The following is a 26,070-nucleotide window of genomic DNA, read 5'->3' on the forward strand; positions in this document are numbered from 1 at the left end:
GTAAATGTTATACCGGTATACATACATGTACATGTACATGTACATGTAACAATTAAAAACTTTAACATTTCCTTGAATTAAAAATCCTCAATAAAATAATAAAATTTACTGCAATGAAACTTAACTGAAGTTATATACCGTAATTTCCTGCGGATAAGGCGCGCGGCGGATAAGGCGCAGGTCCCTAAAATCACCCCAAAAAAATTCAAACGCCAACAGATAAGGCGCACCGCCGCATAAGACGCATGTTTGACCGCACACAGAAGAACACCAGGCGTCACCCGGTGTCGGTACATCGCCACAAAGGGGCCATTGTGTTGCCTTAGAACGATCACACTATTCGGAGGATGAATTATTAAACCGTAACCACATTGGCTGGTCACATGTAGAGCCATGTAGAAAAGACCAATGTAAATTGATACCGACCTTCATCCATTCAGCCAACGCGCGCTGTGCATGCTTGCTTGCGGTTTCCGATCCTTGCCTTCCTTGGCCTTTTGTTAATGCAGTGCGGCCCAATCAGCGGCCAGAAACGATGGTCCACGCGCTGTCTGAAGATATTGCAACACGCACGCTGGATCAGATTCGTAGACTTGCCCAGTCCCTCCGAGCCAGATGTTGCGCCCTCTACCGGTGACTAACGGCCACAAAGAAAAACGTTTGTATGACGGCATTGTTGGAACGAAAGCACGATCACTATTAAAAGGGGGATCAACGCATTGCGGCATTGTTCGAATGAAAGCACGATCATGGGGGATCAACACATCGCGGCATTGTTGGAATGAAAATACGGTCACAATGTCTGGAGAGTTGAGCCTTGGTTGACCGCATTATTGATTGCGGCATTGAAAGAATTCTTCACACAAAGACCGTCACTTTGAACTCAAGTGACACCAGATAAGGCGCACCTGTAGATAAGGCGCAGCGATGTTTTTGTGGTCTAGAAAGTCAGATAAGACGCGTCTTATCCGCAGGAAATTACGGTATGTTATATAAGATGATACATGTAAACTGCAGTTATTTTTTTTCCCCAAGTTAGCTAGAACCAAAAACTTCAACATTTTTTTCTGAACGCGGACGGCCGGACAGACAGACGGACGCCGTAGGCGATGACAATAACCCTCGAGCCTCTCGGCTTAGGGGTAACAAACTAAATTCCCCAAAATGTTCCAGTTTAGTAACAAATTACATTTACTGGTCCATTTTTATTACATTACTGGTCGCTTCATTTATTACATTACTGGCAGAAATTATTACATTGTACATTACTGGTCGATATTGGTCAATTATTACTTTACTGGTCGTAACACATGTTCTATGTGCGTCATGTGTAAAAGAAGTGCCTGTACATGTATGTCACACATTTGTCATACCGGTACATTTGGGTTGGTCAGGCACAGCTGTGTTTGGTCAAACAGCGAGGGCCGGCTTAAAAATCCGTCTATTCAAACCAACTTTACAAATTTGGCGTGTCCTTGCAACAGAGTGGTATCTCCTAAAATGGCATTTACGCGAAACACGACTTTTATAATGTCCAAAAAGTCATATCTTGCTTAAAATAACCGGGATATACACACAGTCAATGGATGTGGAGGTCAAAGTTGCATTCATGCGAGATAGACTTTGTTGCAGAATCGAGTTATAATCTTGTTCCACTGACGCAATGAATTGGAGATGTACAATGTACAAGTATCTTAATGAAACATGATACCAAGGTTGTTGGTTGGACAACAGTTATTGGCTTTTACTGTTTACCCTTTGTGTCACATAAAATGGCATCTTTTTCTGGCAATGTACTGGCATTAAACATTCCTTTTTTTGCCAGTGATAGCTTCATGAACACATAATATTCTAGGCAAAGGAAGGCAAAGTGTGAAAATTATATGGGTTCTTTTCGAGTTGTTGTGAACAATACTTGCTTTACAAGTCGTAACCATTCTTTCCAAAAAATCTCTACAAAACTAAAAGCAAAACTGTATGGCTGTGCACTTGATCAATGGCAGATCAAAAGATGATAAAGTTAGAGCAGAACAAAATTGATTCACCTCACATTTTAATACATCAGCTCTTGTGTTTAGTTTCATGAACCATACCATATTTTTTCCAAGTATATCATCATTGAAATGAACCTAGTATACATGTTCTCAGTACTACATTTATTACCTTGATGTCGTTTATGAAAGTTCCATTTGTACTTTTATCAAGTAGATACACGACTTGTGTGTCATGATGGCACTCTATCCACAATTCAGCATGTTGTCTTGAGATTAGTTTTTTATTGACTGATGAGTTCAGGTAGATGTCAACTGCAGATAGATGACGACCAATCAGCATCTTGTTTTCTTGCAATCTGCATTTTAGAAAGTACAGGTAAATACACAATAGAATCATTTGAAAATCAGTTCAAGGAAGTCATACATAAGGGGCCATTCAGAATTTTCAATGTTTTAAAATTTCGACTTTTTTCCCAAATTATTTTGACCCACCCACCCACCCCTAATTTCAATTAATAAAAAACTGAACATGTACATGTACATGCACTTGCATGTACATATACTTGAACATGAACATGTATACCCATGTACATGTGTGTCTAGTTCAGTGACGGCCTGAAGTTGTCGGTCTTCCTCTTTTGCACTGTAGCGTTTTCAGATTATCAATTCTTAATTATCAATTCGTCTTAATTTTTAGTTAATTATCACACTTTAAGAGAACATTTTGGGATAGAAGGGGTCTTCACAATGTATCCCTTCTGTAAGGTTGTTGTAGTAAGTTAGGACCAAAACTCAAGTACATTTTTGTTCATTGCAAGTGCCCCTATAACCTGCAGTTTTTCTTTCTAAATTTATTCTTTGTTGGGGTCCAGTAAACTTATGTGTTACCATGGTAACAGACTGACACTTGCGCATCCTGCCTTTTCCAAACTGAGTGTTCATTGGAAAAACTCTGTGAAGTTGGCAAATAAAAAGTAATGGTACACTAAATATATTATAAAGCTAAGTCCTTGCTGTTTATAAACGGTGGTGGTTTTCGTAAATCACTGCCGGGTAAAATGGCGTGATCAAAAATGTGCTCGGTAACAGACTGACATCGGTGGTAACAGACTGACATGCTCTGAGTTCATGTGCAACATGCACAGCAAACCTACATGTATGACCTCTTTGTCATGTTCTTTTCCTGTTTAAACTGAGGCTATAGGTGTCTGTAACCCTTGTGTAAGTACAGGTGTGATTTTGGACCAAAAATTCAAATTTTGGGCCAAAATCAAGAAAAATGATGATTTTGGCCCAAAAAGTTGATATAGCACCCTCTAGTGTTGCCGTAGGATGGCGAAGGTTGTTTGAATGCTTCTATATTGACTCAAACAATATTTGTACCAAATTTGAAAGCATTTGAATGCAAAATGTACAAATTATGCCAAAAATACTCGTTTTTTGACCAAAAAATGCAAAAACATAAAAAAGGAAAGCACCCTCTTGTGGTGGCAGTAGCACAACCAAATGAGTTCCAATGATTAAGTACCTACCAACCACCATTCTTGCCAAATTTCAAGAAAATAGGCCAAAGCACATGGCTGAAGTAGTGGTCAGAATACCTTCACCTGGGCCATTGATTTAGCTATGCACTTTACCCACAATGCCTTGCATCTAGAGCCATAGACTTGTACATGTGTTAGTCTGTTACCGTCAGTCTGTTACCACAGGCGTCAGTCTGTTACCATGGTTTATTTCAATGATAACAAAATGGTACATGAATTTTCTTTGTCAGTTTTGTTCATAGCTGGATGACTACAGAGAATCCAAAAAAGAAAGTTATTCTAACTAATATAAAAGACTAAAAAAATATTTTTTAGATATTTCAGTAACAGACTGACACTTAGTTTTGGTAAAATTTAAAAGCGGCAGGATTTTGGGTAAAATGCAAAACAAATTCAATGTTGTAATTCTAGGCAATAAACGCGGCTTTTTGCTTAAAAAATACAAAATTCAAGAAAATTTGTCAAAATATACTTAATTGGCAAAATATACCTAAAATTGCAATTTATTAAAATTTTGCTTTTTAACCAATAAGTGCTTTTTCCACCCATTTTCATGTCAATTTTGCATTTAATGTAAAATTGAGTGATTTTTGTGTATTCTGTACCTTATCAGCTTCAAAATGGTAGCCAACATGACCATTTATTATGAAAAACAATTTACGACCCTCATCAGGATGACATTTTCACGGAATTGCCCAAAGACACAGTACGACTGACCGTCTAGCTCGAAACAGTCAGTAGCAACAACTTGCCACGGCACTGTGGGTAGGTGATGCGTCATGCACGTCATGCACTGATGCACTTTTTCCTCTGTCTTTTCCATCAACTGGAGATGTAGCGAAGTGGCTTCGCTGCTTCTACAGATATCGAGGGCTTTGGTAAGTTTTGACTCTCTGAGCAGTTTTGCTCGTGTTGGATTGTCTTTGATGCCAATCACTAGCCGATCTCGCAGCATTTTGTCTTGGAGAGCACCAAATTTGCATGTTGATGCTAATTTGCGTAAACGATTGAGATACTGTTCAATGTTCTCGTTTGCGTCTTGAGTGGCCGAGTTGAACGCATAACGTTCATAGATTATGTTTCTCTTAGGCTCAAAATGCTCACCGAGTTTCTCGGGATTGTTTTAGAGTTTTGTTTCTCTTCCCCGGTCAAAGGCAGGTTCTCGTATACTTGGTAACATTCTTTACCCATCACTGAAAGCAGGGTAGCAACTCGAATGGTGTCTGGTTTTCCTGTCGGTTCAATAGCTATTTCATAGTTCTGCCAACTATTTCTGAAATACTGCCAGTTGCTGACTATATCGCCTTTCACATCCATCTTTGATGGAGCCGGAATCAGCGACTGTGCCAGTATGACAACACAGAATCACGATTGTCCTATGCGTATAGAAGTATGGCCGTACGTGGCAAGTACCGGCCACCGTAGATGACTGTCCGTGCGTGGCGAAAACTACGCGGTGAATACGGTCAACTTTTAGCGTTCCCAGCGACTGCCTACATGAGTCACAGAGCAAAACAGTTGATCCTAGCGATGCTATAGTCAAAGTCAGACACAGTTTGTTACGTTTGGTGAGCTTTTTTCACGGGTGAGCAGGGTTTTCAGGCCATCTTCTGACACCATGTTTAACGTGTGGACTGACACAAGCATGTAACAGTAACGAACAGTGCTGCTTTACTGTATGCTCTAGAACGCATGGAACACAGGGATGGCTGGGCTAAAACTACGGTGCACTATAATTGCCATGTGATCTGTCTAATGCCATAACACATGCCTTTCAAAAATAGGGGCAGTCGGTCGGAAAATGTTTTTTTTTGCCAATTTTTTTATGCAGATTGAATGGGGTATTCAATTATATGCGAAGTTTCAGCATGAACTATTTCCATTGCACTACGAAAGCTATACACAAAAATGGCGACAAAAAGTGAATAAAACCTACCTTATTATTGTCAATATATTTACGTTCGATTCTTAAAAAAATAATGGAAGATTCAGGTCGTTCGCACCATATGCACAAGGCTAGTCAAGACGGGAAGCTGGCCAAAACTCCGAATTGTGTGATGCACTGTGTATGTGTGGCACACGGCCGACAGACCACGCTGCATGTTTCACTCCAAATACGAGTAGTGTGATCTCAAAATGAACTCTTGAACACGGAAAATACATACACAGACAAGCTAGATCAATTCTGTGAATTAACTTGCAAAAATGTTCTTTCTCCATCGGTGTTTTCTTGGCATTTTTACGTTGTCGAATCCGACCAGTAGACAGTGCACCGGCCTGCAATGCATAGCCATGCTAGCGCTATCGATCGCATGGCCTAGCCATGCACAGACTGGTTACCGCATTTTCATCATGTCTTCTAAATTGGCCCATGCGCGGCGCAGTGGGAACCAGTCACCACTGCATTGAACTAGGTTTAGGTACGTGATTCGATTATAGTCACCGTGACATCGAATTGCCAAGTAGTTATATCGCGAAACAAATTTGCAAAAATAACGGGAGGTTTCTTTTGAAAAAAATAGCGAATGTAAGTAAGAAAAACAAATAAATACAAGCATTTTTTGACAAAAAAGGGTTGTTGAGAGGCATTTTGTGAAGACAGAAAAGACAACAAGATTTTATTTTTATTTATTCAATCATTATTATTATTTTGGGGGGATGAATTGCCGATAAAATTTTTAGGGTCGCAGCCTAAAAATAGGGTCGGTCGGGTAACCGGAAGCAGAAGTCTTTTTTTTGGCCTTAGGTTCCAGGTTGCAGTGGAATCAATAAAAAAAAGACTCCCGAGTACTTGGGTCGAGTACCGAGTCCAAACCAACAAGTCCGTGCCAAAATTTGAGTACAAAGAATTGAGTACGGGCCGAGTCCAAATAATTTTCGAGTATTGATAGTCGAGTATGGGCAAAATACTTGAGTGTACTCAAGTTGTACTCGAGTATGAGTACGAGTACGGGTACTCCAACACTGGTCAGAACGTTTAAAATCTGACATCTTGGAAATTGTCTCTGTTGATTGGGATGATCAGAATAACAATATTATTGGGATCTACATTTAATAGGTAAACTTGTATAAAATGTATGTAAATATGTACATATACTTCGTAATGATTCTACCATTAGGCTATTGAAAATAATCTTGAAATTATGAAAAGTGTATTGGCATTGAAAAAAAAAGGAAAAGAAAGAAAATATGTTTGAAAAGCTCAAGGAGATATATTTTCCTAAAGCCAAGAAGTCTAAGTTATAAAAGAAAAATGTTAACATCGAGTTACATGGCCCGGACAGCACAGATTTTCCATGAAGCATCCACTACGCCAAAACTGCACGCTTTGGAATTCCCTTGTTGTCGCCACAAATAAAGAGATTTCGCTTTGTTAATCGGTATGTTGGATGATCCTAAGCCAACAATATAAGTTTTGTTGAGGAAAAAAGTGGTTGCTTCACTTGGTTGCAAAGCCTTATCTGCGCAGAAATAGGAGGATCAAGGATACACAATTTCTAGTAGTAGTTCTCCATAGGATTGTGTACAAACATGGATGTGCCCAGCAAGCATCACTTTGTACATGAGTTAGCCATCTAGTAATTTAATATGGTAAACATGTAGCTCTATGTGGTGTACGCAGTGCCTGCATTCCCCCCCCCCCCCCCCCCCCCCAGGTTGGACGACGTCTTCATTGCATTACAACTGACATCCAGGGTATTAATTCTACTACCAAAGCGAAAAAAATTACAATACATGTACATTTTTTTCATATTTTTACCTGATGGAGGAAGGTGAAGATTTGTTTACATATTCCTTGTGTCAAGAATCGTGCAGACACTGAGTTTAGAAAAGGCAAATATGTCGGCCGACGGCGTGTTTACCGAAAATAAACCGCGATTCCCCGCATTCGCTAAAAACATTTTTCAGTACGAACTCCCCTTGTGACTTACATGAGCATGCCGTACGCGGCGGCGTGCGGGGTGTGCATGCACGCGCACGCGTAAGTGGAGTTCTTACTGAAAATGTTTTCAACGAAAGCGTGGAATTGAGGTTTACTTTCGGTAAACACGCCACCCGCAGACATATTTGCCTTTTCTAAACCCAGCGTCTGCATAGTCCAAGTAACTTGGACCCAACTTTGACCTCACCTTTTTAACATTCGAACATGGTCTGGTGATAGAAGGGTCCAAGTAAATCTGCATATGCCAAGCGACACAACGCTCACCTTGACCCAAAACCCAAAAATTTCCCAACAAAAACAGCAGATTTCACCCTCAAAACGGCCTCCAAATTACTAGATACGCCACCTGAGGTACAAGTAGAGATCGATGATCAAGATCAAGGTACTAGTGTTTACTTATGATCTGGATGAAAAGTGAGATTTCCCGTTCAATTCCGAGAGCTCCCCTCGCGATCGTGAACACGTTAAATTTTCCGACTCGTGTTTGAACAATGCGTGATGTGGTCGTGCCCAGCGTTCATTCAATGGTCCCCCTATCCCGAATGCGATTCCGTTTACGGTGCGATGCATCGATTATGATAATGAGTAGACTGGATCTCGTTTGTAAACATAAGTGCATTTTGAACGATATAGGAGATGGGAACTAGGGCAGCTTTTATGAGCGGAAACCAGTTCAAGCCAGTTCACGACTCCCTATCATCGTTCGAAATGCACTTGTGTTTTACAAACGAGATCCAGTCTACTCATTTAGGCCTATAGGTTCTAAATGGGTTTGGATGTGCTGGGGTGATATGGAGAATTGAGCAGCTCCATCTCCACTGAAATACTCCATCTTATAGCACTGCGTCTCAACATTAACCTCTCCTAATCAAATCCTACTATCTGGCTTCCCGCACCGGCCCTGTTTCCACAAAATGGCAGAGGATGGCAGCAATCCCCTGGCGCTATATTAAACCAGGCTGCTTCGGGTGGGTGTAGCTCGTTAGGCTTGGTTGCCAGTACACCTAGGAGAAGGAAAACTCTGATCCCAAACCCGGGTAGGAAGAACTTGTAAGCCTAGGTCGGCAGTCTACCTAGGAGAAGGACCACTCTGATTCTAAACCCCGGTACCGGGGTAGGTAGAGCTCATTAGTCTTGGTTGGCAGTCTACCAACCTGCAACCTAGTGCGGTCAAGAGTGAATGAGGGGCTATGCCTTTAACGACCAGGGTAGTCCTGAGATGAGTGGCGCCCCCAGGTCTTAACAGCCTTGAAAGGAAACCTATGGCGAATACAAATCTTACAAATCCTATACTTCCAGTCCCAGGAGTGGACAGGAGAGATACTGCGGACAGAGGCGCTGGCCAGGTCTTGGCCTGGCAGTATGACGGTGGCCTCCCAAACCCCCCGGGGAGGAGGTCGTCTGACAACAGCACAAAGTCCAACGACATTCTGCGATGCAGGAGGCCGTTCATTAGGCCACCTTAACGCAAACGCAGTGAGGGAGGATGCGAGGGTCAGGGAGATGGCCCATTGTGCAGTGAAGTGTGGTGTGGAGATTTTGGGTGTGCAGGGACACAGGAGAGTTCATTTGGACCAGCTTGTGTTTGAGAGAGTGGAGGGCAGCTACCTCGTCACGTCGTCGGCATGGAGGAATGCGGCACAGGCAGCTACTGGAGGGGTGGGACTGATGTTTAGTCCTCAAGCTAGAAGGGCTCTTCGGGAAGTTCACTATCATTCTGAGAGGATCCTAATTGCCAAGTTCGACAGCAATCCAGTCACAACTGTCCTCCTTGCTTACTCCCCAACCAATGTATCACAAGTAGAGGACGTGGAGTTGTTCTATGAGCAGCTCACAGCTGCTGTCAGGTCTGTGCTAACTCATAACTTCCTAGCCATCTTGGGTGATTCCAATGCTAGACTAGTACCTGAAGATGTACTGTACACGTATCATGACAGCACCAACAGAAACGGCATGCATCTGTCCGAGTTTATGAGTGAGCACCAGCTCTTTGCTGCCAACACCCAAAATCGGAAAAAGCGCAGGAAGAGGTGGACGTTCAGAGACCGTGGCACCGGGATTACGAGGAAGTGGAGGAACAGCATCTTGAAAAGCCCGTCAGCACGTTTGCTTCTGTGGGCTCTGACCGCAGAGTCGTCTCCATGAAGGTGAGACTGAGTCTGAGAGTACCAAAACCAAAGCCCAGACTCAGATACGACTGGAGGTTGTTCGCGGCAAGACCAGAGAAGTATAGCTACAAGAGAAGTACACCGTAGAGGTCCATAACCGCTTTCAGTTTCTGGCGGAAGCAGAGAACCCAAGCAATCGGTACGAGCGTTTTGTTAGAGCAAATGCTGAGGCAATGATGGAGTGTGTTCCAGAGATAGAGCGATTCAAGGTCAGTGCTCGATCAAAGCAACCTGACATAATTATGGCAAGAGATAAAGTGGAATCGTCCCACCGGGAGTTTATTCAAAACGAGACCTTGGAGAACCGTGACCTGATTAAAGAGGCAAACTAGCTGCTGTTTAGCACATATGACAGGCTCAGGAGTGAGGAGTTGGCAAAGAAAGTCAGGCGCATTGAGACAGCTCATGGTGAACGCTGGTACAATGAATCCTGGAAGGTTATCAATGACATGACAGGGCGCAAGAAGGCGAAGGAGGGTCAGGTGGCGGGTGCCAGTGCAGAGGAGAGAGTTGATATGTGGTTCACCCACTTCAGCAGCCTACTAGGAAGTGCACCAGATATTGAAGATGCTGATGAAGACATCCCTGACATCCTCACTGACCTAGACATCAATGATGGACCATTCACTGCCATCTTGCATCTTGCATCTTGCATAAGAGTACTCTCCTAAAAGCATTGCTGCTGTCCTGGAGAGGGTGGGTTGCAATTCCATGTGTGCTCTTTGTGTGTGCTGTTAGGGTGCTTATCGGATGGTGGTATTGTCAATTTGTCCTGAGAGATACAACTGGTAGCTCCATCCCTCTTATAGCTGGGAGAGCTTCTGTCTGGAACCCTTTCAAAGTGGTCGCAGTAACCACAGCCACTGGTAGCCTGTTCCAAATCCGAAAAGCTCTCGGGAAAGGGCTATAGAGGTAGCAGTTAACTCTGGTGAGTGGTTGCCTGTAGATGAGGTTATGTTGATTGGTCTGGCTGTGTCGGCTTGATCGTGTGATGGACGATGTTCATAGGAGTAGTTATATTTACTTGGCCATGTTGAATTTTGTAGAGGAGTTCAACCTGATGGAGGAGACGTCTGTCACGTAAGGGTGTCCCATCTCAGTGATGTCAGCATGTCGGACACACTTGATTCCCAGTGGTAGTCCATCATGACAAAACGCGCCGCTTGGCGTTGGACACTCTCAACTATTCTGAGCTGGCCAGGGTCAAGTCGACACTGCAACAAGGGAAGAGTGCAGGTCCAGATGGAATACCTCCAGAAGTCTTCAAGAAATGTGACATTGACATCATAATTCTGGAAATCTGCAACCTTGCCCTGATTATCAACGAAGTCCCCAGTCAATGGTCGCTGTCGAACATCATACCCATGCCCAAATCTGGTGGCCTTGGTAAAACCGACAACTACCGTGGCATTAGCCTCACATGTATCATTGCAAAGATGTTCAATCGCATGATACTAAATCGGCTACGCAGTGCGATCGACCCTCACCTGAGAGATAACCAGAACGGGTTCAGAGAGAGGAGATCAACAACAGCACAGATCCTGGCTCTGAGGCGAATAATTGAGGAGGTGAAGAGCAGTAACCTGACAGCAATCCTGACATTCATTGACTTCAGAAAAGCATTTGATTCCATCCACAGAAGGAAGATGGTGAAAATTCTTAAGGCATACGGAGTCCCAACGAATCTGCTTCAAGCCATTCAGTCAATGTACTCAGGGACCCGAGCCAAAGTGGTCACTCCCGATGGGAACACAGACGATTTTGACATCTTGGCAGGAGTCATGCAGGGGGATACCCTCGCCCCATTCATATTCATCATTGTTCTTGACTCTGCCCTCAGACGAGCAATCAGCGGATGCGAGGTAGATCTTGGATTCACACTGAGACTATGGGGATCGAGCTGCTATCCCGCAGTTGCCTTGACTGACCTCGACTTTGCGGATGACATCAGTCTCCTCTCGAACTCCACTTCCCAGGCACAGGAGCTTCGGACGCGTATGGAGATGGAATGTAGCCGGGTGGGACTCTCACTCAATGCTAGAAAGACGGAGGTGATAGCTTACAACTTCCCAGACCATGCACCCCTTACCACTCTAGAGGGCCGCCCTCTTAAGGAAGTTAGCAACTTCAAGTATCTGGAGTCATGGGTCGACTCCTCCGAGCACGACATTTGCATTAGGAAAGCCCTTGCCTGGAAGGCTCTTCATTGGATGAAAACCGTATGGAGCTCTAACATGTCAAGGGATGTCAAGATCAGTTTCTTCCCGGCCATGGTGGAGTCCATCCTGCTATATGGATGTGAGTAGTGGACCTTAACCACGACCCTTCAGAAGTCCCTCGACGGGTGTTACATCAGAATGTTGAGGATGGTGCTCAACATCGACTGGAGAGACCACGTGCCTAGTAACACCCTTTACGGCATGCTACCTCGGATCTCACAAAAGATCGCATACAGGCGGATAGGCATGGCAGGGCAATGCTGCAGACACCCTGAGCTACCTGCAAGCCATCTGGTGCTGTGGGAACCGACTCATGGGGTGAAGCTGAGGGGACGACAGAGGACGAGCTATGTCGGTGTCCTGAGGAGAGATGCCAGAGCGGAGACAACAGAGTTGGCTGCCTGCATAAAGGATAGGGAAGATTGGAGACGCCAAGGGGTTCCTGCCTGCGGGCGACACGATGATCATCGCGCTCGGTAACGGAATCGCACTCGGGAAAGGGGGACCATTGAATGAACGCTGGGCACGACCATATCGCATTGTTCAAACACGAGTCGGAAATTTTACGTGTTCACGATCACGAGGGGAGCTCACGGAATTGAACGGCAAATTTCACTTTTCATCCGGATCGTAAGTAACCTTTAGTACCTCAATCTTAATCATTGATCTCTACTTGTACCTCATGTGGCGTATCTAGTAATTTGCAGGCCGTTTTGAGGGTGAAATCTGCTGTTTTTGTTGGGCAATGTCGGGTTTTGGGGTCAAGGTGAGCGTTGTGTCGCTCGGCATATATGCAGATCGACTTGGACCCAACTATTGCCAGACCATGTCCGAATATTAAAAAGGCTATAAGTTGGGTCCAAGTAACTCGGACTAGCGTCTGCACAATTCTTGACATATATCATCAGCTTCCTCCATCAGGTAAAAATATGAAAAAAAAGTATTATAATTTTTTTCGCTATATGGCAGCAGACGTTCATACCCTGGATTCCATCGTGTACACAACGGAGTCCAACCTGGGCTATCCCCCCCCCCCCCCCCCCCCCCGGGATTTGCCCTTGGTTCAACCATGGAGGTAGAATGGTTCAACCATGGAGGAATAAACGGCTATTGTGTAGTGTAGGGCCCAGTTCTAGTATAAGGGAACAAAATCCACTTTAAAATTATTAGACCGACCAAACTAGTCATGCTAGTTGGCAACATTCTCAATAAACAGGTAAATGTCATAGAGGGCAGGGTTAAATTGATTTTTGAGGGAAATTTGGGGGTAAAAAGACGATGACAGCGCGGCGACAACACGCAACCCACACATGTGACATGGCGCGCTGAATCGCAAGGCACAAACTGCGTAGGAAAATTGTGATTTCTACCCCAATAAACTGTTTAAAATTGCAAAACGGGTGTCAATAGAATTGAGAAAAGTCTGCTTTTGATTGTAAAGGTGATTTTTGAGCAATAAAAAAAGATAGTGGATATTTTGCCGGAGGTAATGACGGCAAACTAACATTTACTAAAGGTTTGCCGGCGGCAATCCACATCAACAGAGGGCGCTGTACTCTTTAAGATAGGGCTGAATTATAAGATGTATTAAATTCCCACCAAAAGTTGTGTAGCACGTTTGGTGTAGTGGTTAAGCAAAAGCTCTAGTGAGCGGGATGACTCAGGTTCGATCCCGATCCCCGCCACATTTTTAAGGTTTTTTTTCCCATCCCCAAATAAATAAGAATATTTTTCTTTTATTATTTTAACATGTCTCAAACATTTTATTGCAGAGTGTTACATTTTCTTTTTCAGATTTGTGGCTCTGGAGGATTTTTTTTAAAAGGGAAATAAAGTCCGAAATTATAAAATGGTCTGAATCCCATCTAGACCCGTGAACGTGGCTATATACAACGCCACGTTCACGAATCTAAATCCCATCTTGTGAATACGAGGTTACAATGATAATATTGGCATGGAGCCAGACTAAAATTTGTCACCGGAAAATGATTAAGTACAAAAAAACAGTAACTGCGCATGTTCAGTGCATATCCGGCAAACTAACGTTTACTAAAGGTTTGCCGTCTCCGGCAAAATATCCACTACCATAAAAAAAAAACATTTTTGACTCTAGTCTAATTTGATCAAAACAAAACAGGGGCCCTACGGCCTCCGCTACACGATCGCCAAATAAACACTGGCTAACCTGTACGAATCTTTTATTCCTTTGCATGTTGCAGGGGCTCCTATTCTCCGTAACTGGAAACTGCATTTTTCTCCTGCAGAGGCAGAGCCCGCCATCCTGCTTGCCTTGGACCATGGAAATGTTGCTTCTTGTTGTTGTTAGTATGGCACGTTAATTCGGCAACCGCGTCCTAGAGTGCCCTTTGTGCACTATATTATACTGCTGCGTTAACGTTTAGATCAGTAGGCGAATGGACTCGAGTAGAACTTGTCGTATTTTATATTCGTGTACTTGCACTCGCGCTCGCGCTCCCGTACCAAACGTCGCCGATATATACGTCTGCTTTAAAATGACGTGACACACTCGGGTGTACTGTAGGGCCGGGTGAGCGAGCCCACAGTAACGAACGCTCGCGCCCTCTGCGGCCTAAACGGAAATAAACGGGGGATCCCCGTCATCAGACCCCCGAAAGCCTTAGCTGGGTCCTATTTCTAATTCTACACACTCACGTTGCAAGCGCGCGTTACCTGCGAGCTGATGGAGGGTCGTCGAGGACATTTTATGACTGTACGATACTAAAGTAAAGGTATTTTGGCGATCGTGTAGTGTAGGGCCCCAGTTTTGTTTTGATCAAATTATGGTAATCCTTACTTTTAGGACCCCGTTCTATATAGGAAGGGAAAGACTCACCAAAACAGTTGACTAAATGACACTCAAAATTGACATTCTGATGATTGGCACATCTGAACGATTGGCAATGACCTTCTTGAAAAATATCAGCAGGTTTAATTTTGTGGAAAGAGGGCAGGGCTTTGATTTATGAGGGAAATTTGGGGGTAAAGGGCGACGATGACAACCAGAAAAAGTAAGGATTACCCAAATGATAGTCAAATTGTTTTTTTATTGCTAAAAAATCACCTTTACAATCAAAAGCAGACTTTTCTCAATTCTAGTGACGCCCGTTTTGCAATTTGAACAGGTTCTTGGGGTAGAAATCACGATTTTCCTGCGCGGTTTGTGCCTTGCGATTCAGCGCGCCGTGCATGTTCACGATACATGTACATCGCGCGGTGATCGCCATCTTTATTTTGGGGTTGCGTGTTGGTGCCGTGCTGTCATCGTCATTTTACCCCCAAATTTCCCTTAAAAAAATCAAATCCCTGCCCTCTACCTATGAAATACCTGTTTATTGAGAATGTTGACCTAGTTTGGTCGGTCTAATAATTTTAAAGTGGATTTTGTTCCCTATACCAGGCCCTACACTACACGATCGGCGGGTATTTTGTTCGTCATGCATGATTGTTTCAGTGATATTGACCACAATGTCAAACCTCCAATCCAAATAAAAAGTTTACTGTGGGAAATTCGAAACCGGCCATGCGTACAGTTGATTGCCCGGTTACGCAAATGGAAATGGTCTGTGCATGGATAGCTCCATGGTGCAGTGCCAGTGGTGGTACCGACAATCATGCTGACCTATCGCGGTGGAATCGCGTTAGAATAGCGTTATTTAGAATTGCGTCAACGCAACTTAATTGTGAAATATTGTCAAATGGTGTCAAATTACTACCATACTAGCCCCATAATTGTGGCCAATTTACTGGACTACCTCCGTAAATAAAGGCCACATTTGGACCATGTACCCGAACATGTAGATCTTTGTCAAGTTTTTATTTTCACATTTAGACTTTATGTGTTACGGAAGCGTATGCCTATATGACAATCCGAGTTACTGCGTTACTGAGATAAAATATCTTGAAAACATAGAGTTCTATCATAAAATATCTTGACAACTAGGAATGCAGCGTTAGCCCATCATGAAAATGCTGAATTCCATGAAAGCCTATCATGGAAACGTGGAAATCCGTGGTAGGTTATCGTGGAAATGTGGCAATCGCATTCAGTGATAGGCTATCACGAATAAGTGGAATTCCGAGATATGCTATCGTGGAAACGCGGAATACTGTGATAGCCAAAATGTGGAATACCGCGATAGGGTATCTCAGCAACATGGAATTGTTTTATCGTGGCAAAGCGATATGCCATGATATCGTTAGCATATCACAAAATTCCAAGGCACGTTTCCACGATAGCTCATCATTGAATTACACACTTTCCCAATAGCCTATCACCGAAATCTATGTATCTGTGATAGGCTACAAGGCGAAGTAAAAAAAAAACATGTTTCTCGTCCCTGCCCGCTTCCTTTTTGGAGGCCGCCTGGATTTTTTTATTATTTTTTATTTTTGAAAAATGCAGTAAAAAAACACCGAAAAAGTCCACAAATGCATCGGAAAATAAATTGTAGACCAATACAAATCTAAATGACACTGTAAATATGTTCAGTTCTCTTGTCCAACTTATCTTTCATTTTAAAAGTGTCTTTGAACAGTGGAAACACCAACTATTGCATCTTGAAACAAATAAAAAATAAAAAGCCCCGCTTCCAACCTCGTCCAACTTATCTTTCATTTTAAAAGTGTCTTTGAACAGTGGAAACACCAACTATTGCATCTTGAAACAAATAAAAAATAAAAAGCCCCGCTTCCAACCTCGTCCCCAGGGTGTCGAACAGTACGCGCCCATCACTACCTGCTCTCTCACCCTGGTATTGGATCATTTGCATGTGCAAGATTTTTGAACACGTATGCAAATGAGGAATAGTCTGGTGCCTGGATATGCGTTACAATGGCGTTTGTTTTTGTATGCGGTGTCTGGGTTAAAATCAGAGTCAATTCGTCGCAGCGCGAGCACGGCGTGAGTTACAAAAACACAATTTTTTTAAATTAAGCTGTTACGATTTTATCGAGACAACATGCAGTATCATATTTCATATTAATATGACCATATTGGAAAGGAAATTAGTATTTTCGAGAAGGCATGGACAAATGATCGCGAAAACACGTACTGCACGTTGTGAATAATAACACCAAGTACACGATAAAAATCCATTACTAGCCAATTGCGGTATCGAATCAGGATACAGGAAGAAAGTTTCCTATCCAGGGTTTACTATTGGAAACCAGGTTGGAAATAAAGTAAGCACTGGGGACGAGGTTGCCCCGCTTCCTCCTTTTTTTCGAAAACCCGGACAAGAAACATTTTTTTTTTTATTCGGCCTAACGATATTCAACATTTCCGTGATAAGCTATCACAGTATTCCACGATTCCACGATAGCCTATCAGTATCACAGAATTCCACATTTCTGTGACATGCTATCACAGTATCCCACGTTTCCACGATAGCCTTTCAGGGAAATCCATGTTTCCAAGATATTTTGTCTCAATAACGCAGTAACGCAGATGGTCATATACGCTTCCGTAATTTGTAGTTTATTTATGTTTTAGCGCCAGTAGTAATGATTACGCCCTCTTGCGTTTGTGACCTTCGCCCTGTTTGTCTTCGTTCTATCGTTTATCGCTCAATGTGCATTCTCGCCTTTGCTCATTAAAGTCTCCCATTATACCCAATAAGTCGATTACAGTTGCGGTTATTGTGTGTGTTGGATTGAACTCTTGTCCCTACTGGAATGGTGGCAGCGTTTTGAGACAAATCTTTGCCGTAGAAAGTGTGGAAAAAGTGCTTCAAACCTCGGACATACCGGACACATACATATCCATTCACGTATACGGTGAGTGACTGTATACAATTGAGTACATCGTCTTGTCATTAAGTGATTATTTTCGGAGTGCACTATGGCGTCCACGCACCGCGCACCGCTTGAGCAAGGTAGAAACAGTAAACACTTTCGAGAACTGGCGGCAAAACCTTCAATATACGCTCTCACTTGATACCAACTTTGCTCCATTCTCAGTGAAGGGCTGTCAGTGGGGGAAGAAAACTAAAACAGCCCCCCTACGAGGTTTCCAGGATGACAATGACACAGTCCCAGTGGACAAACGCAAAACTGCCCAGCAAAAAGTAACTATGCTTGAGCTAATGTTGGGGCAAATCGCAAATTATTGCCCCGTGATATCCAGAAATACCATTATCTAGAACTCAACCTCAGTACAGACCATATGGCAAGTCGTACGCCTACACTTTGGCTTTCAATCAACTGGCGCCCACTTTATTGACTTTCCTGACATCCACCTCCGCCCAGATGAGTATGGAACGCCAAACGTACCAATTTATGATGTTACCGGGTAAACGTAATTTGATGATGTCGTCAATGCATTATGTGATGTAGTCAATGCATTTTGTGATGTAGTCAATCCTTTATGTGATGTCGTCAATCTATTATGTGATGTCGTCAATCCATTATGTGATGTAGTCAATCTATTATGTGATGTAGTCAATCCATTATGTGATGTAGTCAATCCATTATGTGATGTCGTCAATCCATTATGTGATGTAGTCAATCCATTATGTGATGTAGTCAATCCATTATGTGATGTAGTCAATCCTTTATGTGATGTCGTCAATCCATTATGTGATGTCGTCAATCTATTTTGTGATGTCGTCAATCCATTATGTGATGTCGTCAATCTTTTATGTGATGTAGTCAATCCATTATGTGATGTAGTCAATTCATTTTGTGATGTAGTCAATTCATTATGTGATGTAGTCAATTCATTATGTGATGTAGTCAATCTATTATGTGATGTAGTCAATCCATTATGTGATGTCGTCAATCCATTATGTGATGTCGTCATTCTATTTTGTGATGTAGTCAATCCATTATGTGATGTAGTCAATCCATTATGTGATGTAGTCAATCCATTATGTGATGTAGTCAATCCATTATGTGATGTAGTCAGTCCATTATATGATGTCGTCAACCCATTTACGTGGAGTTACTGCGTAATGGATTGACAACACCGCATAATAGATTCACTACATCACATAATTCGGGAGCCAGGGTGACCGTTTTAGCTGAATTTCGGCTAAATTTGGCAGAATTTTTCGGGACAAAAACTAGTGAGACAGAACGTTTAGCAGATCGATTTCGTTAAGGAGCAAGCAGATTTTGTAAAATTGGTAATTTGACGGAAAAATATGGCAGATTTGAAAATATAGCCGATTAGTTTTGAAAAAGCTTCAATTTGAAGCTGCCTGACTGTAAAATACTTATGCCAGTATAGACACGTGCAGTAAAAAAAATCAATTATTTTTTTAAAGGAAATTGTATATTTCTTTTGTTTAAGGAAATTATATACTGCATGTGAGCATAAGTGTTTATAATGAATTCCGTGTAATGATAGGTGATTTAGTAGATTTTTGTTAAATCTAGCAGATTTTGAAAGTACATCTAGCAGAATGCTGCCAGTACCTTACGGTCACCCTGGCAGGAACTATATAAAGGGATAGCTCACAGCGTATTGCATTGACAATACTCACGTGGAAGCGGCATGCAGGCGTGTGCTGCGTTAAAGTTGTGAACATGTGACTCTCGATATCAGACGTAATGTTATCCTAATTACCAGACACATATTACCATGAAGACTTTGTCTGTTTTTATGACACTTCGGACATTGTTATTGATTACAATAATGGAACACAGAACATGTTTAAATTATCCCTTCAGCCCAATGAAAAGTACCAAGCACATTTTGCTAAAATTAATTTCATCATCGGCGACGTCAAATTATATAAATGTCGTGTCTAGTCAGGATTTATTATACGGCAATAAATACGGTCAGCGCTCTTTGAAGACGCGCCTTCGGAGCCCTGTGGTTAATTTCGTTATCATAAATTCACGATGCACCGGCATGCTTCAATTTTGGAATGATTCGTTTTCATCAAGAAAATGAGCCGTCTTGCTGTACGATGGAGAATGGGTGGTTGGACATTTTTAACAGTTTTACCAGATCCAGATGGACCTTGCTGAGGATGTGCTAGCTATCATAGCATCGCTGTTTGAGACAGGCATGCGAAAAAAAAATATCAAGTGAGTTGTTATGCAATTGAGCAGAAGAGGGAATTAAAGGGAAAATACAACATTTGCAAACATCAAAAAATAAAACTACCAAATCATTTTGAAATACCTTGCTGGACTGCTAGTGAATGACAGTGTAAAGCATCCTGTAAAATCATGGCACCTGGTACACTGTCATTTTCAAGAAAAGTGGTATTTTTGTATCAATTTCCAACGCTGATCGGCCGATCAGCGTTGGAAACAACTGGCTTTTTTTTCAAATACTGGCCCCGTGACCATCGCACTTGTTTGCAATCGATTACCAACCTATGAACGGGTTCGAGCCAGCAAGACTGGTTCCCTGACCTTACAATTCCCCAATGTATGTAAACTGCTCTGTTTCTTCTTATATGGAGTCAGGGAACCAGACTACAGGAAAATGATCGTTTTTCTTGGTTTTTATAGCATTTTCGAACCCAAAACCCGCTCAAAAAAGTCAGTGTAAGTATATTTGCTATATATTTCCAACCCCCCATTCCATCCATTTCTGAAAATTACAGCAAAAGCAAATGATGTGTATTCCCTTTAAGAAAACAATGGTGGAAGGAGAATAAGCTTGTTGATAGATTTATATGAACCAGTTTATCTGTTGGAGACAGAGATCCAAGGGCAGGCTAATTAGGTTCACGCGCTCAAAACAACCGAGCAGAAGGGCGGATGGCGGATCCAGGCATTTTTGCAGGGGGGAGGGGAGTCGGAGGTCAGGGCCGTCAGGGTTTTTTTTATGTCCAATTGTTGTGGACAGGCGGTTATAAAAACTAAAACCTTACTGCCTGCAAGCTATCAGAGGGGGAAGGGGGGGGGGGTAGGGACATACGCTTTAGAACGGCACAGATCATTACAGACTTAAATTTTCCATGTGCCGCGAAAGACAACGAATTATTTCAGGAATGATCGGTGGGTGGCAAAGTGGGATGGGATTACGAATTAGTGGAACAAGAAAAGTACTAACAGGTAGTGTGGTTATAGATCAGTGATCATGTATAATCCTACAAGACAAATTGAAAGTGCTGAATATGTCAACTTCTGTAATTAACTGGTTATGTCCCACCTTAGTGGTCGTAGTAAGTATTGAGGCCTTTTAAAATCAGATTGTCTTGACTAATAGTAATATACCTATGAATCCGCTAACCATGTAACTGGTCATAAACTTGTCGTTCTATGAAAGATTCTTAATACCAATTAACAAATTGAGATACATTCTGTATATATATTTATCTTTTCGATTAGAACTTTCATAAAAATAGAAGTATATTATTCAGATTAAAGAAAGAAAGAAAAAGCGCCTGGAAATTTAGTGGGGCTTAAATCATCTATTATTAAACGATATCCATTTATAAACACTGATAATCACATGCAGTTTATAATTTTCTTAAACAAAAGAAATATAAAATTTGCTTTAAAAAAATTAATTGATTTTTTTACTGCACGTGTCTATCCTGGCATAAGTGCTTTACAGTCAGGCAGCTTCAAATTGAAGCTCTTTCAAAACTAATCGGCTATATTTTCAAATCAGCCATATTTTTCCGTCAAAATACTTATTTTACAAAATTCTGCTTGCTCCTTAACGAAATCGATCTGCTAAACTTTCTGTTTTACTCGTTTTGGCCCGAAATATTCTGTCAAATTTAGCCGAAATTCAGCTAAAACGGTCACCCTGGCTCCCGAATTATGTGATGTAGTGAATCTATTATGCGGTGTTGTCAATCCATTACGCAGTAACTCCACGTAAATGGGTTGACGACATCATATAATGGACTGACTACATCACATAATGGATTGACTACATCACATAATGGATTGACTACATCACAAAATGCATTGACTACATCACATAATGGATTGACTACATCGCAAAATAGATTGACGGCATCACATAATGGATTGACGACATCACATAATGCATTAACTACATCACATAATGGATTGACTACATCACATAATGGATTGACTACATCACATAATGGATTGACTACATCACAAAATGGATTGACGACATCACATAATGGATTGACTACATCACATAATGCATTGACTACATCACATAATGCATTGACGACATCGCATAATGGATTGACGACATCACATAATGGATTGAGAACATCCCATAATGGGTTGACGACATCACATAATAGATTGACTACATCACATAATGGATTGACGACATCACATAATGGATTGACGACATCACATAATGGATTGACGACATCACAAAATAGATTGACTACATCACATAATAGATTGACGACATCACATAATAGATTGACGACATCATCATATTACGTTTACCCGGTAACATCATAAATTGGTACGTTTGGCGTTCCATAGATGAGCGACCAGAAGACCTGTGTCAGCGCCTCATGGCATTTGCAGAGGACAATTTACTCCGCTGGGACAGCGGAATTTCCCATCATTGCCAGCCAGTTACTGAGGATGAGGAACTGTCTCCCTCCCTAGAGAACTTTATTGTCCTAACATTGTTGCGACTGATACATACCAGTCTGCCAAAGTTAGTGAAGCAGCGATACGGTACAGAGCTCTGGTCATGTACAATCGCCTCCATCAAGCCTGAGATATCACAAGCCCTTGACTCGCTCCTGGAGGAAGTTCATGCCTCCGATGACGCGAAGGCAATGCGTACAGCAACCTCACGCCCTCCCCCTTCACGCCCGTCTTTCGGCTTGCAACCCAGGTCCAAACTACGTCAACCACAACGACGCCCCTCTCGCCCCCACAGCGCAAGGGGCGCCTCCCACAGTATTCAAAGGACAAACTGCAGGAGCTTCAACACAAATTTGACGATCTTGAATAGAAAGGTGTCTTTGCACGTCCAGAGGAAATAGGCATCACAGTCAAATACCTCAACCCCTCCTTTCTCGTCAAGAAGTCAAATGGAGGCTTTTGATTAGTCACAGCCTTCGCCGATGTTGGCCGCTATAGCAAGCCACAGCCTGCCCTCATGCCTGATGTCAACTCCACCCTGCGACAAATCGCACAGTGGAAGCACATTATTGCCACTGACCTCACCAACGCCTTTTACCAAATCCCCCTATCCCGCGACTCCATGAAGTACTGCGGAGTAGCCACCCCTTTCAGCGGAATTCTCGTCTACACCAGGTCAGCAATGGCCATGCCGGGCTCAGAAACTGCACTTGAAAGGCTTACAAATGTGCCGCGTGCTGGGTGACCTGCTGAAGGAGGGCATAGTAGCCAAGATCGCAGATGACCTGTATTGTGGTGGCAACACTCACAACGAACTGTTGCATAATTGGAGGCGGGTCCTGCATACCCTGTACAAATGCGATCTTTGCCTCTCTGTCAAAAAGACTGTCATCTGCCCAGAGACGACCACCATACTGGGATGGGTTTGGTCCCTGGGAACACTCTGTGCGAGTCCTCATCGCATCGCGACCCTTGCATCATGCTCCATTCCTGAGAAAGTTGCAGGCCTGCATTCTTTCATCATGGCATACAAGGTCCTTGCCCGCGTCCTTCCCAACTGTGCCTCCATCATATCACCCCTAGATAGCGTCGTGGCTCGACGTCAATCGGTTGATCGCCTTCAATGGACTGACGTCACTCGCACCGCCTTCTCCAATGCTCAGGCTTCCCTCTCTAAAGCCCGTACGGTCACTTTACCTCGCCCAGATGACCAGTTATGGATTGTCACAGACGGAGCTGTCAAGAATCATGGCATTGGTGCAACTATGTATGTCACACGCCATGGTACGCTGCTCCTTGCCGGCTTCTTCAGTGCCAAACTTCGTGGGCGTCAGCCAACTTGGCTCCCGTGTGAAGTAGAGGCCCTGTCAATTGCTGCTGCCACTAAGCACTTCAGCCCATACATCATTCAATCTACACACAAAACATCCATCCTCACCGACAGCAAACCCTGTGTTCAAGCTTTTGAGAAGTTATGCCGTGGAGAATTTTCCGCCAGCCCCCGCGTATCTACATTTCTGTCGACTGTCAGCCGCTTTCAAGCCACAGTCCGCCATCTCGCAGGGTCAGCAAATATCCCATCAGACTTTGCCAGTCGAAATGCCTCAGAGTGCACTGACTCTGCTTGCCAAATCTGCTTGTTCGTGAAGCATACAGAGGATTCCGTCGTCCAGCGCATCTCTACACAGGACATTGTCACTGGCAAGGTGAAGCTGCCATTCACCAGTCGATCAGCCTGGGCAAACTTGCAGGCAGAGTGCCCAGATTTGCGCCGTACGCATGCTCATCTTCTGCAAGGCACTCGTCCCTCCAAAAAGGTCACCAATGGCAAAGATGTCAAACGGTACCTCAACATCGCCACCATCGCCAAAGATGGGCTCCTGATCGTTCGCAGAGATGAGCCACTTGCTCCCACACGGGAGTGCATTGTAGTCCCACGACAGGTTTTGGATGGCCTCCTCACTGCCCTTCACATCCAGCTCAACCATCCATCATGCCACCAACTCAAGTGCGTTGTCCATCGCTACTTCTACGCCCTCGACATGGACAAGTCCATTGAGAAAATCTCGCCTAGTTGCCACCAATGCGCTGCTCTCCGCAATGCCCCCACTACCGTAAAGCCCCAAACCACCGAAGATCCACCAGATGCTGTCGGCATATCCTTCGCAGCCGACGTTATCAAACGAAGTCGTCAGCTCATTCTTGTTGTATGTGAGAGTGTCACGTCTTTCACAGCCACATGCTTCATAGAGGATGAACGACACACCACCCTTCGGGACGCACTTATTACCCTTTGCATTGAGTTACGCCCATTTGACGGACCCCCAGCTGTAATGCGTACTGACCCAGCACCAGGTTTCAAGTCCCTTGTGACTGATGATCTTCTGCAGCAGCACAGGTTGACCATAGAAATTGGCCGCATCAAGAATATCAACAAGAATCCAGTTGCCGAAAAAGCTGTACGAGAGCTGGAAGACGACCTCCTGCACCATGATCCCATGGGTGGCATCGTAACACCGCTGACTCTTGCATTAGCCACATCTTGCCTGAATTCCCGCATACGCTCCTGTGGTCTTTCCGCTCGCGAGATGTGGTATCAACGGGATCAGTTCACAAACAACCAGATTCCCATCACCGATCGACAGTTGATTTTTGACCAGCACGACCTTCGCAACGCTAATCACCCCCACAGTGAAAAGTTGAAGACACCATCAGGCAGAATTGCATCTGACACTGTTGTTGCCATCGGGGACTTAGTATACCTCCATGGTGACTGCAACAAAACAAAAGGACGAAACCGCTACCTTGTGACAGCCATTGATGGGTTGTGGTGCAGTGTCCGTAAATTCATCGGGAACCAACTCCGGAGCACATCCTACCGTGTTAAACGCTCAGAGTGTTTCAATTAGGTACCCTCCCACTCTGATATCGATCCACCATTTCCATCAGAACGGCCCGATATTCATAACAGGGCTGATGAAGCAGACGCTGACATAGCACCAGCTCCACCCACACCACCTGCCATACCAATCATACTCTCGACACCTGCTAAGCAAGCTACTGGATCCCCCTCTCTGGAAGTAGCAGTAGCAGAGGTACCTATTCACGTCAGGGGTGTGAAATCTCCGCTATTTGGCAGATTTCCGCTTTTTTGTTCAGCGTGCCACATTTTGTTTTCCGCTTTTTTTCTTCCGATGGTCCAGATTTCCCCCCGCCTTTTCCCCTGCGCATAAGCATTGATTTTATTTCCGTCTATTTTATTTTCGGCCGCCGCCGAACGCACGCGATCCGCTCTCTACAACATACATTGTACATGTACACGTAGCTCTGGGGTGCGTGCAAGCGAGTATTCAATGTACATTGTACGTACGTACGTGTGTACTATACGATGCCATGTGCATGCATTTTTCAGCTCGAAGCCGTGTGTGTACGATGTATTGTACACAACATGTAAACAGCATCCGGGGAACCAACAGTCATTGTGCTGTGATTGGCTGCTGATAAATATGAATATTCACACATGCGCCATGAAGCACATTGGGACTCTTGACGGCCGTTCCTGTGTCTATGCAATGATCTCCACAATAACTCACTGTAAACATCGTCTTGTTGCAAATATAAAGCCTTAAATAAGACTAGTAAATTGTCGCCGTGCCGCGCCGGTAGAGGGCATCATGC

General features: G+C 43.4%; 2 protein-coding genes across 7 annotated transcripts in view; one reads left to right on the plus strand and one right to left on the minus strand.

Annotated features, from left to right (window-relative positions):
• Positions 1-14,378, minus strand: part of LOC119732019 — a 103,099-nt gene extending 88,721 nt beyond the window's left edge. The window contains exons 1-2 of one of the 3 annotated variants that reach the window (XM_038205385.1): positions 3,527-3,548; positions 2,164-2,350 (exon numbers count right to left, since the gene is read on the minus strand). In XM_038205385.1, the coding sequence (XP_038061313.1) occupies positions 2,164-2,334 (171 nt within the window). In that variant the 5' untranslated portion in view covers positions 2,335-2,350; positions 3,527-3,548. Of the gene's footprint in view, positions 1-2,163; positions 2,351-3,526; positions 3,549-14,053 lie in introns of those variants that run through there. The other 2 variants (XM_038205384.1, XM_038205386.1) reach the window with 2 other exon arrangements.
• A 123-nt stretch (positions 14,379-14,501) lies between these two features.
• LOC119732018 (transmembrane and coiled-coil domain-containing protein 4-like) overlaps positions 14,502-26,070 on the plus strand; it is a 76,010-nt gene continuing 64,441 nt past the window's right edge. For 2 of the 4 annotated variants that reach the window (XM_038205382.1, XM_038205383.1), the window contains exon 1: positions 14,507-14,618. The gene's annotated coding sequence lies outside the window, so the exon portion shown is untranslated. Of the gene's footprint in view, positions 14,619-26,070 lie in introns of all 4 variants that reach the window. The other 2 variants (XM_038205380.1, XM_038205381.1) reach the window with 2 other exon arrangements.

The sequence above is a fragment of the Patiria miniata genome, unplaced genomic scaffold, assembly GCF_015706575.1.
Source record: "Patiria miniata isolate m_02_andy unplaced genomic scaffold, ASM1570657v1 HiC_scaffold_24, whole genome shotgun sequence".
Classification (NCBI taxonomy): Eukaryota; Metazoa; Echinodermata; class Asteroidea; order Valvatida; family Asterinidae; genus Patiria; species Patiria miniata.